We start from the raw sequence: 17,483 nt of genomic DNA on the forward strand, positions 1-17,483 counted from the left end.
TCTTGTAGTCGGACCTTTTCCAGGATGACCTGTACCCTGACACAGCGGGGCCCGAAGCCGCGCTGGAGGCGGAGGAGTGGTTTGACGGGAAGAACGCAGACCCGATCCTCATCTCCTTGAAGCACGGATACATTCCAGGCAAAAACAGGGACCTCAAGGTGGTGAAGAAGAACATTCTGGATAGCAAGCCCACTGCAAACAAGAAGTGTGACCTGATCAACGTCCCCAAGAAAACCGCGGACACCACCAGTGTGGTAAGGCCCGCAAGAGGGTGAGGGGTGCGTGGCTGTCTCAGGCTGGTCCTCCTGCAGCTCCTCCCAGTCCTGGCACTGGCAGTGCTGTCCCAGCTGTGGACGGAGGGGCTCTCAGTGAGTGACAAAAACCCATGTGATAAGAATGTCCTGTGGTGACACTGGAATTGGGGCCATGCTTGGCTCCTTGGGCCTTTTTGGAGAGTAAACTGGAGCCTTTGGGTTTTTCTTAACTGTCTTTCCCCAAACTATGTACACCCCACCCATCTCTGATGGGTAAAATGAAACCTGAGGGCATGGGGTCACAGCTGCCAAGAAGAGGAAGTCCTAGGAAGGAGGGAGTTGGGGGTGGGCTCATATGTTGTTGAGTGTTTGAGTGACAGAGGATCAGGCAGTGAATGGGATTAGCCACTAAGATGGACACGGGTAGGAGGTGGGGAGTGGCCAGGCTGTGGGACAGAGTTCCAGGAGCCAGAGGGGAGGGCGGTGAACCGTCAGCGGGAAGGTAACGGGATGAAGAGGCCAAGTGCCTGGAGATGCTGGAGTTTTGGCCATGACTGAGGAAGCCATTGGACTTCGGTGACTGCAGGAATCGTTTCCACGCGGGAGGCTCAGCCTCTTCAGAGCATTCGCAGGCGGGGCAAAGGATTTCGCTCCCAGGCAGGCTCCTGGAAGGAGCTGTGGCCTCTGGAAGTCCGCTCCGCACCCTGGTTACACGGTCACTGGTGGAATTGCATGGTTGGGAGTAGGGTGGCCTAGGAGAGTCAGTCTTGCCCTGCCGTTGAGCTGTGCCGTCCAGGGCGTGCCAGGCACGGCTGGAAGCAGCGCTGGGAGGCGCTGCTGTTTTGTGGGGGCTTCACACAGGCCGGCCGGCACTAACCACTGGCTCCTGAGCCCTGTCTCTGGCCGCGGTGGCTCTTTGCTCCTCACAGTGGAAAGTTCCGTTCTCTGCCTTATCATTCTCACTGCAGTGACCTTTGTATACTGTTTTAGTCACCCTCTTCCCCTCCCTCCTTCTTTTTGTTTCCTTAGCAAAGTGAAGCCAAGTTGGATGAGATTTTAAAAGAGATCAAATCTATAAAAGACACAATCTGCAATCAAGATGAGCGCATTTCCAAGTTAGAACAGCAGATGGCGAAGATAGCCGCCTGAAGGCCACCCCACCCCCCACATGGGAGCAAGAACCCGGGCTTGGTAGCTGGTTGTTGGTGTGGTCCCGGGAGGGCGAGAGGGAGGCACTCCATTCGGAGACATTCATTTCAGTGTGTCAACCAGCGATGGGCCACATTCCCGTCAGAGCGCAATTCGTCTCCCCAATTCGCAGAAATGTGATTTAAAGCTGAGCTTTTTATCAGAAAGCTTTTTTTGATGTTTTAAGTGTTATATGTGACTTGTTGAACTTTTAAAAGACAAAAGTGCTACTTTTAAAATCCAAGATACTCTGAATTTTCGGAAACCAACCAATTCTGATTCAGTTTCATGCCCAAGTACCTTTTTTTTTTAACAAATAGGGACCAATGCCACATTGCTTTTTATATTTCTTTTTTTTTTTTAATGTTGCCAAACCAAAAGTAGCTTTTTTTTTTCCTTTGTATTTTGCTACTTTGCAGTATTTGTGTGTGGGGTTTTTTTTTTTTTTCCTCCTTAATTCAAAAGGGACAGCACTGTGTATGTTTATAAACTAAATGAAGATAAGATATTATTTTGTATAAACGTTCATCTGAGAACAATCAGAGCAGTAGCCACGTCGTGCTGGCTCGTTTGCAGCACAAACCTGGTCATCGTAACGACTGTACACAAGGCAGACTTGAAAAGTCACGTGAGTTCGTACGACCACGCCTCTCATGTCATCGAGTCTTCTGGTCAGAAATGCTCATCGTGTCATTTACTTTCCTCCTTTCTCTTTGGTAGAAATTGGGTGGTTGTCCCCGAATGGAATTTTGCTTCTTGGTTACCCTGTGCTTCAGATGATTATAATCTAACCCAAACGAGCATGTGTTCCTGCCGTTTTGTCCACGTAGACGCTGTTGCATTCATCGCTTTAAACATGTTTCAGGTTTCAATCAATACTTGACAAGGGTGCCCGGGACAAGAAGACACATGAACTGGGGAGTGTTCCCTCCTGCCCATTCCAGCAGCTTGCCTAGCTCTCGAGAGCAGTGAGGGGCTGAAACGGAGGGAACCCGAGGGGAGTGTCGGCCCCCGCCGTCCTCTGCTTTCCCGCACGTCCCATGCCGCCCCGTGCTGTGCTGGAGGAAGAAGCGGCTCTCTGCACCACCAAGCTCCTGCCTCCCCGTCCTCGCGTAGGCAGCCGCCTCTCTCAGGGCTCCCAGCCATTCCTCCCTCCTTCCTGCCTTCCACCCCTAACTGCTTCCAGCTGAGGTGAGGCCACAGGGTGCTACTGAACACTGAGACTGAGGGGAATGGTCTAGAATGGCGTCAGACCAGGAGCACAGATCTCTGCTGTAGCTTTAATGTGTACAGACGGGTCCCTTTGCACCCTGCACACACACTAACCTGCTCTGCCCCTCCAGCTCGCACCCAGGCTTTGTCAAAGCACAGAGGCTCCCCAGACTTGGGGTGGGGGGCGGCCTACAGACTGAGCTCTGCTCCCCTGTTCCATTTCCAGGTTCACTAGAACTTCCTTCCATTTCGATTTTGTCATATCACATGTTTGAGAAAACTTAAGGAGCCTGTTTTGCAAGGAGTGAGTGTCTGTGATTGAACGTGAGACCTAGAGTGCCATTGGGACCAACGGGGACTTGTTTGCAGGTGCTGGTGCTGGTGTGGGGCCAGGACTAGCTGACGGCATTTGAATATGGGACCCAGAATGGAGACAGCCTGGACAGTGGGTGGGGATGCACAGGCCAGCTGGCGGGTGTCTGCATAGAAAGGTACCATGTTCCTAACCGATCCTGGGATTGCTGTCTCCCGAACTCCAGGGCCTCTGAATGTTCAGTGTGGTTTTGTGTCTGTGTGTAAGTTTAACATTGGAGTGGATGATGAGACATAAAATAGTAATTACAGTGACTTACATTCAAACCCGTATGCTTCTTTGTCAATGTAATCTGCTGAGGACCTTCATTTTTAAGATTCAGAAATGTTTTAAGATTCTGCTGTTAAGTGAACACGAGTGTTGCTGGTGGCGGCGGAACCCCTAGGGAATGTGGTGCAGAGGGAAGAGGGAGGACGGGAAGGTCGCCCTGACTCGTGTGCTTGTTAGTGAACGATACCCGGCCAGGCAGCCTCCCCCGAAGAGTGTGGATTGTGTTTCCCGTTTTGTCTTTTGTTCAAGCCGTGCTGTCCCAGAGGAGAACCCGTGAATTCCTCCCCGATCGGCTCTTATAGAGCGGCCATAGTATTCTGTCAAACCCTTGCTTCCATTTTCAAAGATTAAAAACCCTGATTACAAAGCGGTGTCTGTGTCTATTTCACACCGCAGAGGTCTCCAGGGCGGCCTCTGCGTCTCAGCTCCTGACTCGGTGGGACCAGCCAGGTGGTGCTCCTCCCCGCGGGCAAGTGCCGGACCTGCGGGGGGCGCTTGGCTCCAGCAGGAGGGCCGCCTGCTGGGTCCAGGGGACGGCTCTGGGCCAGGGTCCCAGGCCGGATATTTGAATCCTGCTCACAGCCTTCGCCAGGGGGGGACCTGGGCAGGTTTCCTGGCCTCAGAGGATCCCTTTTCTATCTGGAAAGAGGATGGGATTTTACCTGCTGTAGATGAGAGAACACCAGTGTCTGACCCCCAGGAAGCCCTCATGCACAGCGGTCCTGGTTACCATGAGCAGATCCCCGACAGGATCTTTGAAAGCATCTTTTCGTTCAGCAGAAGTAGGAAATGTCCCCTTGGGTTGGCCGTGATTTTTATTCCAGCAGAAGGCTCTCGGTCACTTGAATGTCATGGGCTTCCCTTCTTGCACTAAAGCATTATCTCATGACATTCGGTGATAGTGGCGAAGAACTTCCCACTGCTTGGTCTTGCTAAACGGCCGTAAATATGGCCACTCGGCGCACAGCTTCCCTTCCGGATATTTCTCCTAAAGTTGCTGAGAAGAATGGCGGCCAGCGCCGTGGTCAACTCGTGGCTGCAGGAAGTGGAAGTTGGCAGATGCTATCTGCAGCCCCTCGGCGCCCAGGTCAGGGGGAGGACACGTGGTGGTGGGGTTTATGTCTGACTTGGCACCTCGCTGCCTTGTCAGAAGACCCAAAGGTCACCATGCCGGCCCCAGACGGCCAGCCAGGCTGCATGAGCGAGAACTTCCCCTTTTCTAAAGGTGACTTCCCCAGCTGGACCCGATGGTGGTTCCAGATAAGCTCTGCTGGCTCTTGTGAATCAGTTAACTCCATGTGGCCTGGCCGCTTTCTGCAGCCCTCATTGTCATAAAAAACACACCTTAATTTTTCAGAAAGAAAGAAAGAAAAAAAAAAGCCTTTTCTCCACTGTTGGAGGTAGTTTATGCAAATTGACACAGCCTTTCCAGAGGGCAGTGTGACGGGTATATCAGAAGGCTCACATCATCTTACTATTCTTACATATATTTTTATTGATTTTAGCGAGTAAAGAAGAGGAAGAGAGAGAAATCAGCGTTAAAAGAGTCATCTATCGGCTGCCTCCTACACGGTCCCCACTGGCGATCGAGCCCGCAACCCGGGCATGTGCCCTGACCAGGAATTGAACTGTGACTTCTGGTTCATAGGTTGACACTCAACCACAGAGGCACGCTGGCTGGGCACATATTCATTGTTTTGACCCATGATTTCATCTCTGGGAATTTTGTCCCAGGGAACTAACGGGAGATCTATTCAGGAACTAGAAGAGGAAAAGTTAGTCCAGCTGGTTAATTTACTTGTCATATCCAGATGTTGTAATGTACTAGTATAGTTACTTAAAGTCATTTAATAGTATTTCAGGATATTGGACGTCCACCACCAGTGTATTTCAAGTGTCTCACAGTGAACTGTGTCACTAATGTCATCAGAAAAGTGAATTTTGTTACAAAAAAAGAATTCTGTCCAACTCTCTCTGCCATGAGGTCATTGTGAGGTAAATGGTGTTAGTATAAAAGCACTTTTCTCAGAGGTGAGATGGGGAGGGTGTGGAGTCCAGTTAGACTTGTTCATACAAACATAAAAGGCCTGGCTCTATGACCTCGAATAAAGATGCATAAAATAGAATACCCACCCCAGAAGAGATGTTTTTGACAAACCCTCCTAAGGGTATACGTACATGCAATGTGTGCAGAGTAAATACCACAAATGCTACTATGTGGATAGAGCAGTTATGGATAATCTATTTCATTGGATTTTTCCTATCAATGTCTTTGTTCCCAGGAAGAAATTATTAAAATTAGTGTATGAATGATAAATTAGCAATACATTAAGACAAGCCTCACAAATCAGTGGTGGGAGTGGCTACATTAAGTAGCTGGGCACAGGGATTCTTTGGAGCCTTCTGGTGACACTCATGTACGCTGTTAAGTCAATAGTTAAATGAAAGGAAACTTACAAATTTAGAAGAGAAAAAGTAAGTTCCTCCTTGTCTAGACTTCAGACTGGGGAAAACCATTTGTGATTTTAAAATCCCAAAGCAATAGAATAAATCACAAAGGAAGGGATAGATTGGCCACATAAAAACCAGACTTTAAGATGTCAGAAGATGAAGGCTGTACAGACTGGAGAATAAATATATTTTCAATCAATATGATATGGGACATACAGTTTAATATGCTCAATCTCGGTCCCGGCCACCACCTGTGATTGAAGTGGGATGATGTCACCTCCCTAGTGGGGTGTGTCCAATTTTAAGTCCCAAAAGATAGCACCCCGGTCCCTGACCCCACGAGTGTAGCCCACCAGCACACAGTTTATCAGACATCGGGGTGGGAGGACTTTGCTAGGAGGCACGAGTCCTGGTGTGCCTCGTGAACTTTCTCCAGTTGCAAGTTCTGGAAAAGGGGGAAGCAGGGAGTGGGAAATTGCTCCAGATCCAAAGATGCTGGCTGCAGACTTTGCTAGATCAGTGGGAATGTGGAGGGAGGCGATTTTAGAGAGAGGCTGGTGGGAGCTTGGCAATTCAGTGTCATTTTACTCTACTGCGTGGAGAGGAAGCTGGGTAAGAAAACATTGTAAGAGTGTTGGCCTGTGAACTGAAGGTCCCAGGTTCGATTCTGGTCAGGGGCACATGCCTGCGTTGCAGGCTCGGTCCCCAGCAGGGGATGTACAGGAGGCAGCCAGCCAATCAATCATTCATCAATGATGTTTCTATCTCTCCCTCTCCCTTCTTCTCTGAAATCAGTAAAAATATTAAAAAAAAGAAAAGAAAAGAAAACATTGTAAGAAATGGGCCATGAAGGGTTTGTGTGGGGAGCACAGCTTACGTGACAGACTTCATGGCGAGGGGCCTTGGAAAGAATGCCAGTTAGATGCCCAGGCAGTCTGGGGCAGGAAGACAGCAGTTACCCCCACGCTCAGCTCCGGAGTCGGAAGGCAGTTGAAAAGCAGGTGGATGGGTCTCTTACCAAAAGGCATCCATGTGCTCTAGTGGAAGAACTTCCCCTTTTGGGACTGACCACTGGCTGCTTAGGTGTTTCTCCTTTTAAATGGGGGCTTATTCACATCTCAAAGATGAGCGTTTGGAGGAAAAGGGTTCGCTGGTTTGGGGTCAGCACTGGGGACAAATGATTCCCAGGGGACCCCAGCGGGCAGCCGCAGGCTCAGGGAGAGCTTGTCATCAGTGTCCCAAAGGGGAGGAGCCAGGGCGTCCCCTGGGGCCAGGTGCCCTGTGCACCAGGGCTTCAGGTACAAATAAGGGGCTTCCCCACCTTTCCTGCCGGCCTGGGGTGCGAGCACATGACAGTGCGGGGTGTCTGGGCCGTGAGGTGCTAGGGAAGCCGGGGAGGGGGCTGCCACGTGTGTTAGTCTCACCTCCACCAGGTGCCTCAGGTCCCGGCAGCTCTTCAGTATAGCTCTGCTGTCTCCTACGCCTGTCTGCCCCAGACATGATTCTGTTTATCTAGGCATTCACTGGGTAACTGTACAGCGAGAGAGAGTGTGACGGTCCCGGAGACACTTGCGCAGCAGCGAGTGGCCAAATGGCCCGGCAAGCAAAGGCGTTGGGGGTCAAGAAGTCAACCACCAGGATCTCAGCAAAGAGTCCAAGCTCTGGAACGTCAGCGACGACGAGCCTGAGAACCGGGAAGTTGCCCCATGCTTGACAGGAAGCTGTTGCAGGTTGGTGTCCCCACCCAGGTGCCCTCCATGTTGTGGAAGGTACACACAGTCTCCCCTGGTTACCAAACGCCTCGGCTGCGGCTCCAGAGTGACACACGAGTTCTTGTCACCCAGCCAGCGTCTCCCGGAGGCTGGGAGGCAGAACATCACCAAGACGGCGAGAGGATGATTTTTACAGTCCTCACCCGAGTGGTGACAAGGAGAACTTCGATGAAACTCAAATGTTAGTGTCCGTAAGCCAAGTTCATTGGCATCCAACCACGTCCCTTTGGTTAAGCATCGTCCGTGGCTGTTTTCCTACGTTTGCAGAGTTGAGGAAATGCAACCGAGACCCTCTGGCCTCCAGTAACATATTTCCTATCTGGCCGGTGAAGAAAAAGCTTGCTGACCCCCCAATAATCAGGCTCAAACCCCTCCACAACCTCTCATCCCACGGGGAGTGAAAGCTGAAATCTTCACCATTGGCAGAGGCCACTTGTTCCTGCGGTCTCTCCTACTTCCTCTCCTCACTGCCCGCCCTCCCACCTGACACCCCCTGTCCCCCCATGTTCCCAAGGCCTCTGCCTTGGAGCCTCTGCACATGCTGTTCTCTGGACTGCCCATCCTCCCCCCGCCTCCCGCACCTGCACGGCTCCCCACGCCCCTCCCTCCCTGCCATCTTCCCCATGACACTCATTGCCATCAGGCCTCTGGACACAGTGAGTCAGTGCCTATCTCCCCCCACATCGAAAGTAAACTCTGTGAGGACAGCCACTTCCTTCCTTCGCCATGGCATCCTCAGGATCTGGCACATCGTATCAGTAAATGCTCGTTGAAGGAATGAATGAATGAAAATACAGACATCTGGGATGGGGGCACCTATTGGGCTAGCTGTGTGGCAGGGACTTGCTCCCAGAATCCAGCTCTCCTCTGGCCACAGCTGACCCCAGGCTGCTGGGCACTGAGCTCCTGGGGGTGATCGGCAGCGTGTCCTATCTGGGTTTTCATTTACAGGCGCCTCGGAGGTGGGGAAGCCAGGGAGCCAGCAGGCAGAGCGGGTGCACAGTGATGGAGGAAGGACTTGGGGGTCCCCTTTGCTCCCCAAGTCCACGCCAAAGGTCCAGCTGCATTTCTGACCTTCCTCAGGCAGGTCTGCGTTAGAGCCCCCTGCGGCCCCGGATACCGACTCTGCATCCCTGCACCGCCTGGGTTCCCTCCGCTGTAACCTTTCTGGTGACATCCCTGGGCCTGGAGCAGGTTTCCAGATTGGCTTGCCCTCCGACCTTCCGAGTTTGGGACCCTCCAGAGCCCAAGCCGACCGGGTGACCCCTCGGAGCCCGGACCCCCTCCCTCCCTCTGGAGGAAGCCTGTGCCTGGGCCTAGGCTGAACAGGAACTTCCATCCCCATTGGGGAAGGGGAACTGAGTCCTAGCCCCAGTGGGCCCAGAGTGGCCATTTCCCCTTTAAATGACTCAAACCGGCCATTCTCAATAATGAAAGAGTCTGAAATATTGCCCGGATTACCAAACATATGACTCAGAGACAAGGAGTGAGCGAATGCCGTTGGGGAAATGGCACCGATAGACTAGTTCTAGGCAGGCCTGCCACAACTTTCATTTCGTAAATATAAAACCCAAGCAAATACCCCCCCACACCACCACCACCACCTCACCCACCAGCCTGTGAAGCACAACAAAGCAATATATCGAGGTGTGCCTGTATAAGGACCGACCCCACCAGCAGGGGAGAGGGCAGAGGGTAGGGGGGACCAGTTCGCATTCTCAAACGACCTGTGTGCAGGGCGGGTCATGTGCCCCTTAGCGCCCTGTGGGGAGCTCAGGCCACAGGCTGGCGAGCTCAGTGCAGCCCGCCCCAGGCCTCCCGGCCTTTGCCCGCGAACTGCTCTCCGCCTCGGCCGCCCACCCAGCCCGCCCCACTGGGTACCTCAGGGGCCACTTCTCCTGGAAAGAGCCTCCTGGCACCCCTCCCCCGCCCGGCTGCCACAGGGCGCCACGACCGCATGGTGTCATCACGGCCTGTTTACTGGCACCCCAGCCGGCTTCCCCACCGGGGGAGGGGCTACCCGGGGGCCGGCGTCTGATGCTGCTGGCCCTGGACCGCTCCCTGACCCGATGGGCAGAGAGAGCCAGCGGGCCTGCCCTCCTGGGATTTGCAACCTGGCTCCTCAGAGAGGCTCTGGCTGCAGCTGAGCAGGCCACCTGCACACACACACACGCACACAAACACACACACACGCACACAAACACACATACACACGCATACACACACATACACACACGCACACATACACGCACACACACACACACGCACACACACACACACAGGCGCACACTCCCACGCGCACACGCACACGCAGGCAAGAGGGACATTGGCACCACAAGAGAAGGCTGGGCTCCCCTAGCCATCCCCACCCTCCTGTGCCCCTGCTTCCTCCCTCCCAGGGCGGGTCCCCTGTGGCTCCCACTTTCCATCCACTGCGGCCTGATGCTCTGGCCTTTCCCGGCCTGGGTGCCTCGGCCGTGGCGCCCCAGAACGTGTCCGTGTGGTGCTTGGTGGTGGCCTGGCCACCAGGATCCTAGAGTGACCTCGGCCCCCTACCACCCAGCCCCGTCCACAACGCCACCCAAGCTGTCACCAGCGAGGAGGTGTGGGCCGTCACGTGGGCCTATCTGAGCAACCACATTCTCGCTTCCTTCTTTCACGGCCGTTGGGCGTTGGCGGGGCGGGGGCCGGAGGGGGGCACAGCAGAGCCCTGCAGCCTGGCTGGGTCCTTGTCCCTGAAACGGGGAAGCCGCTCTGGGCCCACGAGGCAGCTGTCCCATGCTCCGCTGAGCATGGCCGGTGAGTGCTGGCTCGCAAAACCACAGGGGTGCCCGGGGGTGCCCAAGGGACCAGCGGTCCCGTCTGGCAGCAGACGGCAGGTGGGGGGAGGGGGTCAGGCCCTGGGCCGCAGCCCCCGGGGAGGGCCACCAAAGGTCGGGGGGCTGGGAGCCAGGACCTGCCTGGAGCCCGTGGCCGCGTTCGGCTCCCCACCACGGCCACCTGCCCCCTCGGGCGGGTGTGCCAGCGGCTGCTGGCCTGGGAGCATTCGGAATTCGAACAATTGGAGGAATCGGGAGCGTTTCTCTAAAAATCAGCCTATCTCCCCCCCCCCCCCCCCCCCGCACACACACACCCCTTTCATGGGTGGGGCCCCGGGGCCCAGAGCGGGGAAGGGATTTGCTCGGGAGCAAGGCTGGGGTTCGGTCTGGGGGACGCCTGGGAGGGACGCACGGTTTGTCCATAAAAATGTCGTTTCCGAAGCCGAGATCTTCATGCTTTTTGGTAAGACAGAGGCGATAATGCATGGTCATAGGAAATGATTGAGCTATCAGCACCCGGGTGCCATTGCTGGCAAATAAGACAGGAATAATGACACCACTCAACAATTTGTATTTGGGATGCTTTAGGGGCAAAAAGTGGTGGCCATTACACATACATGAACACACACACGCACACACACACATGAACACACACTCACACACAAACACACACATACGAACACACACACAAACACACACACTCGAACACACACGAACACACACTCGAACACACACACACTTGAACACACACACACACGCACCATCGGCCGGGGTCAGGCCCTGGCTGTCTGACCCTTTTTCCCCTCCCAGGCCCTTTGGTTCTCTCCCTCTCCCATCTGAGTTCCCAGGCCAGGCCTCTCAGGTCCGAGGGCAGGGGGCTCCGGAGGCGGCTCCCGGCCCCAGGCCCCCATCGGCTCCCTCTGGGCCGCCTGGCCTGCTGCACCTGGCAGGGCAGATGCCTCCCTCCCCGGGCCTGGCCCGAGGGGCTGGGGGAGGGAAACCGGATGTGGACACGGCGGGGCCGGGCTGCCAGGCTTAGTGCCTCCCGGGAACCTCGGCCGGCTGGGCAGGAGCAGGGCCTTCCCAGAGGCTGGGGACCCTTGGAGAACCCTGTGCCCCCTTTTAGGAGATGAGAAAACTGAGGAAGGGAGGGGAGAAGCGGCCGCTCTGGGGTGCAGGGCCCCCAGGAGCTGATAGTCCATGTAACAGTCTCAGACCAGTGCCTGGCGCACTGCCTGCACTCGGCATTTGTGATTTCCTAGCCCTGTGGTGGTGGGCAAACGGCGGCTGGCGAGCCACATGTGGCTCTTTGGCCCCTGGAGGGTGGCTCTTCCACAAAATACCACGGCCCCGGGCGAGTCTATGTTGAAGAAGTGGTATTAGAAGAAGTTTACGTTAAAAAAATGTGGCTCTCCACAGAAATGTCAGTCGCCGTCCTGTTGGTATTTGGCTCTGTGGACTGATGAGTTTGCCGACCACGGGCCTAAGCGAGGCCAGGCTGCCCCTGCCCCCGGGGCTTGCTGTGGAGGCAGATTCCCAGGCTTCCTGCCGGGGTCTCTGACTGACGTGTCAGAGGTGGGTCAGAGCTGCCTCGGGCTGGGGGCTGTCAGGGATGTGGCCCTCCGGGTAGAACAGCAGTGCCAGCCGCTGGCCTTTACGGAGCACTCACGATGGGCCACTCACTTCACCCACAGCCCCGTGAGGGGCCTGCAGGCCCTGCCATCATCCCTGGGTTCCAGCCAGGAGTCCTCGGCTCAGAGGGTGAGCTCCGAGGTCACACAACTTGTGAATGATAGGGCTGGATTTTTTATTTTTTTAAATACCGTATTTTCCGGCGTATAAGACAACCCCCTAATTTTATAGTTAAAACATAGGTTTGGGCCTATATTTGCTGTATAAGACTACCCCCCACTTCCGAGGCAACACCAGTTCTTCTTTTTTTAATAGACCGCCTCTCTGACTCTGGCCAATCTGAGCAGGCTTTTTACTAGAACACTGTGTCTGCCCAGATGGGGCTCGGCAGACAAGTAGGGTGTGACAGCTCTTTGTCGCTCTCTGAGCCCTGCCCCGCCCCCTCCTGTGGTGAGCGGCTCTTTTCCTGCCATGGGGGGGGGGGGGGGGAGGGGGGCGCTGAGGTGACAGGGGAGGCCCGGAGGGAGTCCCCTCTCTGGGGCTGTTTTCCTAATCTGTAGAATGGGCATCACCGCAGCCGGAGTGGAGGGAAGATGAAGGAGGCCCCTCCTAGGATGGGATGATCCATCCACAGTGAGGGCCTTAGTTTTTATAGTTTATATATTTTTATTGATTTCAGAGAGGAGGGGAGAGGGAGAGAGAGACAGAAACATCAGTAACGAGAGGGAAACCGTGGATCGGTTGCCTCCTGCGTGCACCACCCTGGAGATCGAGCCCGCCACCCAGGCGTGTGCCCTTGACCGGAATCGAACCTGGGACCCTTCCGTCCGCAGGCTGACACTCTATCTGCTGAGCCACACCGGTTAGGGCATCGCCCCCATTCTTTGAGGCAGTGGGACCTGTTTGACAGATGAGAAAACCGAGGCTCAGAGAAGGTGAAGTGACCAGGCCAGGGTCCCACAGCTGCTAAGGGGCCTCCCCCGTACCCCCACCCCATGCCTCTGCAAGCACCGGACTGTGGGGATGGGGACCGGGGTGAGGGCCCCTCTCCATGGCACCCTCCCAGTTCCCAGGCTTCAGACCGTGGGGCCCTGACTCACCAAGAGGCCTCTCCCCACCCAGGAACCGGTGGGCTGGGCCTTGAGGGTTTGCCCCTCCCTCCGCAGGAAGTGGCTGAGGGCTCAGCCTTCCAGGAACTGAGAACTGAGGTGGGGGTGCGTCTCCTCCTAGTTATGAAATATGAAGTACGGCTCTGAGCCCGTGGCGTCTCCCACAGCGCCTCTGCCCCCGGGAGCGTGGGGGTGGGGCTGAGGTTAGGCCACGCTCCCCTCCCCTCAGGAGGCCCTCCTCCCCACCTGCAAAGAGCCCAGTGGGAGAGTGGAACAGAGGGGTCGGGACCACACACCAAGAGGCCCCCGGTCCAAGCAGGCGGTGCTATCCTGTCTTCCGGCGGCTTCCAGGCTCTTGGCCGTGGACCCCCATCAGCGGATGAGGGCACGGACCTACGGATGAACCGTATACGGGAACGCCTCCCCTCAGGTCCTACGACAAATGCATCCAGAAATGGGGGTCAAGAAGGGGAGCCCTAGCCAGATTGGCTCAGTGGATAGAGCGTCGGCCTGCGGACTCAAGGGTCCCAGGTTCGATTCCAGGCAAGGGCATGTACCTTGGTTGTGGGCACATCCCCAGTGGGGGGTGTGCAGGAGGCAGCCGATCAATGTTTCTAACTCTCTATCCCTCTTCCTTCCTCTCTGTAAAAAAAATCAATTAAAAAAATATATACATATGATGATGATGATGACATAAGAAGCTCTAATCGTTCATATTTTCTTTCTAAAGTTTTTATTTTGTTTTAATTTTTATTGATTTTAGAGAAAGGAGGAGGAGGAGAGGGAGGAAGGCTGACTTGTTGTCCCACTTACGTATGCATTAACGGGTTGATTCTTGTATGTGCCCCGAACGGGGATTGAACCCACAACCTCAGTGTAGGGGGACCACGTGCTAACGAACGGGTGTACGGGCCACGGCAGCTCAGATGCTTTCTGTCTGCACCCCGTGGCCATCCACGTTGATCAGCGGGAAAAGCCCCTATTGGCGGGATTGGGTGTGGGCCGCTGTGCACCAGGCATGCGCCTGGTCGGGAGGATGCCCGGAGCCGAGCGTCTGCCCCAGAGCAGACACCCGCCCAGCCGTGGCCGCCCAGCATCCCAGCCGGAGGGGGTGGGGGTAGGGAGGGCTCGGCAGCCCAGGGGTGGAGCCGTCCTGACGTCCCTGCCCGCGTCTCCCTGCAGGTGCCATGCCTCTGCCGCTCCTGCTGCTGCTGGTCCTGCTGGGCCCCGGCAGCCGCCTCAGCCTCGGGCTGCCGGGCGTCCAGGGGGATGCGGACGAGGACGACCTGGGAGAGTATGAAGACACGTATGTCACGGACCCTCCGGAGATGCTGGAAACCATCGCAGGGGCTGGGGCCCCGGGGCCCGAGCATCAGGCTACGGTGGGAACGCCGGGGCAGACAGGTGCGCCCGAGCCAGCCACTCCGGAGGCGACCACAGGAGCAGCCCCTGGGGAGCCCAGCACGGAACTGGCCACATCGGGGGTTCCGGTCACACCGGGCCCTCTGGCCACAGAACTGGACACTACCACCCCTCCCACCACAGAGGCTCCGTCCACAGAGGGGGCTCCGTCCACAGAGCTGGCCGCTGCAAAGACCCTGCCTACAGAGCCACTGACCACGCAACCCACAGCCACGGAGGCCCTGACCACGGAGCCACTGACCACACAACCCACAGCCACGGAGGCCCTGACCACGGAGCCACTGACCACGCAACCCACAGCCACGGAGGCCCTGACCACGGAGTCACTGACCACGCAACCCACAGCCACGGAGGCCCTGACCACGGAGCCACTGACCACACAACCCACAGCCACGGAGGCCCTGACCACGGAGTCACTGACCACGCAAACCACAGCCACGGAGGCCCTGACCACAGAGCCGGCTACCACAGCAGCCCCTCCCATGGCGCCCACGACCACAGAGACCCTGTCCGAGGAGCCGGCCACCACGAAGGCACTGTCCACGGCGGGTCTCTCCACGGCCCTTCTCGTGCCGTCTGACCCTCGCCACGGGGGTGCCACCGAGGCCATCGGCAACTCCTCAGACGCCTCCTTCAAACAGGGGAAGAGCAGCCAGGGCCTGTCCACGCCGAGCCCCACGGGGGGCCCGGATTACATGCCCGTGAAGCACTGCCTGCTGGCCATCCTCATCCTGGCGCTGGTGGCCACCACCTTCCTGGTGTGCACCGTGGTGCTGGCCGTGCGCCTCTCCCGCAGGAACCACATGTACCACGTGCGCAGCTACTCGCCCACCGAGATGGTCTGCATCTCCTCCCTGCTGCCCGAGGGCGGCGAGGCGCCCGCCCCCACGGCCAACGGCAGCCTGCCCGCCGCCAAGGGTTCGGGCCTGAAGGAAGGGCCCCAGGAGGACCCCAGCGGGGATGACCTCACCCTGCACAGCTTCCTCCCCTAGCGCCCGCCCCCGCCCCTGGGCACGGCCCTGGGTACGCCCGGCTCCCCGCTGCCTCCCTCCGCTCAGGCCCGGGCCTCCTCCCAGCCTCTGGGGAGGGGTCTCCGGGCAGGGCCCTGGCCACTCCGCCAGGACCGAGGGCAGCCAGGGTCCGAGGCCTCTCCTTCCTCCTGGCCGCTGGAGCCTCATGCCCACGAGCCCAGGGAAGACTCAGGTCCCCTGCCGGCACCCACCCCATGCATTTGGGGGTGGGGGGTCCTGAAGAGTGTGGCGTCCCGCCGAACCCCAAAGGGGGCAGCGCGGCTCCTCTCAGCTACGCCTCCGGGAGCCCGGGGTGAGGTCTTTCTTTTCTTTCTTTCTTTCTGAGTTTCCACTGAATATTTTTAAGTAATTCTTTATTGTGGAGACTATTGCCTATGCCCCCTTTCTCCCCTTGCCCATGAGGGCCGGGCAGGCATGGGGAGCCCAGGGCCACCCCTTATCTGAGACTGTGTAGGCCAGCGAGCTTCCTGCTGGTGACAGAGTAACCCCATCCTGCCCTCTCCCCCGCCCCCGTGTCCCGGGTGCAGGCTGGGCTCGGTCCCATTCCCCAGAGGGCCCTGTGTCCTGCTGCCCAGCCCAGGCCCCGTGCTTGGCAAATTTAAAAAAATAAAAATAAAAAAAATAAAAAAAATATATATATATAATTTCAGAGCAGAAGGGAGAGGGAGAGAGAGAAGCATCTGTGATGAGAGAGAATCATTGATGAGCAGCCCCCTGCATGCCCCACTCTGAGGACTGATCCCGCAGCCCAGGCCTGTGCCCTGACCGGGAATCGAACCGTGACCTCCTGGTTCACAGGCCGGCGTTCAACCACTGAGCGTGGCCACGCTCGGCGAATGCTTGATGAGCGTGTGCTGGCTGAATGCGTCAGACATCAAGGGGCCTCCTTCAGGTGGGGTCGGCCCTTCCCCCCAGACCCAGACCCAGCCCCCTCAGGAAGCCCATGCACGCGCTGTTGGGTTAACAGTATTGTGTCTTGGACACAGCGGGGAGGGGAGGGCCCGTGGGGGGAGATGGGGGGGAAAATCTTGGTATAACTCTGAGCAGCTGGGGAAGGTTTCAGGCCGTTTGGAGGTAAGGGAAGGGACCCCTTTATTCAGGCCTCCCCCGCCCCCGCCTTGAGCCAGTTCTGGCCTACAGAATTGCCCCCCGATCTCAGACAAGTCTGCACATCAGTGCCAGCCTCCCCAGGACCCCACCGTGTCCTCTCCGCCCCACTTGGGGCCGGACTCCCATGAACACCCAGGACCCATCACCCCCTCCCCAGACTCCGTGGCTTTTGTGCGGACTGGCTGTCATTTAAAAGCTCAGGGCCGGTGGACTTTTCCTTAAAGGGCCAGGCAGGACATTTTAGGTTTTGTGGGGAAGCTAGGCCTCTGTTGCAACTTTTCAACTCTCTTACCATACTGCCGGTGCAGCGCCGCGACTGATACGGTGTTTGGCTGGTTTCTAATAAAACTTTATTTATAAACAAGCAGCTGGCTGGATTGGGCTCTGTGCGTTTGCTGACCCCTGACCTCAGCATAGGGTGACCAGAGGGCCCCCGTCTGCCTGAAACGTGCCTGATTTTATTTTTTTCACTTTTATTTATTTATGTATTTATTTTTGGTGAATCCTCACCTTGAGGCTCCGCTGATTTTTAGGGAGAGTCTAAAAGAGGGAGAGACGGAGAGAGACATCAGGGCCCCGGGCAGGGGAGGAGCCTGCAACCAAGTTATGAACGTGACCTTGACCGGAATTGAACGTGACCTTGACCGGAATTGAACCCGGGTCCCTTGGGTCCATAGGCTGACGCTTTATCCATTGAGCCAAGCCGGTTAGGGCAAGACTTGCCTGATTTTAGCCCTGAAGTCCCCTGTGGCACCGGACTGACTGCACGCATTACCACTTTCAAAACCCTCCTTGGCCCCGGGCTCAGGTCAGAGAGCGGAGGCCTCTGGAGGGGAAGCC

At 56.6% G+C, this 17,483-nt stretch overlaps 2 protein-coding genes across 5 annotated transcripts in view; both read left to right on the top strand.

Annotated features, from left to right (window-relative positions):
- CORO1C (coronin 1C) overlaps positions 1-3,645 on the top strand; it is an 85,145-nt gene extending 81,500 nt beyond the window's left edge. For all 4 annotated transcript variants that reach the window (XM_036448752.2, XM_045585643.1, XM_036448750.2 and 1 more), the window contains exons 10-11: positions 9-254; positions 1,284-3,645. In XM_036448752.2, the coding sequence (XP_036304645.1) occupies positions 9-254; positions 1,284-1,403 (366 nt within the window). In that variant the 3' untranslated portion in view covers positions 1,404-3,645. The remainder of the gene's footprint in view (positions 1-8; positions 255-1,283) is intronic.
- Positions 3,646-10,079: 6,434 nt separating this feature from the next.
- SELPLG (selectin P ligand) lies at positions 10,080-15,742 on the top strand. Its single transcript, XM_036449390.2, has 2 exons — positions 10,080-10,319; positions 14,263-15,742. Exons 1-2 carry the CDS (start codon positions 10,313-10,315, stop codon positions 15,492-15,494), a joined length of 1,239 nt encoding a protein of 412 aa, XP_036305283.1. The 5' UTR covers positions 10,080-10,312; the 3' UTR covers positions 15,495-15,742.
- The last annotated feature ends 1,741 nt before the right edge of the window (positions 15,743-17,483 follow it).

This window comes from Pipistrellus kuhlii, unplaced genomic scaffold, assembly GCF_014108245.1.
Source record: "Pipistrellus kuhlii isolate mPipKuh1 unplaced genomic scaffold, mPipKuh1.p scaffold_m20_p_20, whole genome shotgun sequence".
NCBI classification, from domain to species: Eukaryota; Metazoa; Chordata; class Mammalia; order Chiroptera; family Vespertilionidae; genus Pipistrellus; species Pipistrellus kuhlii.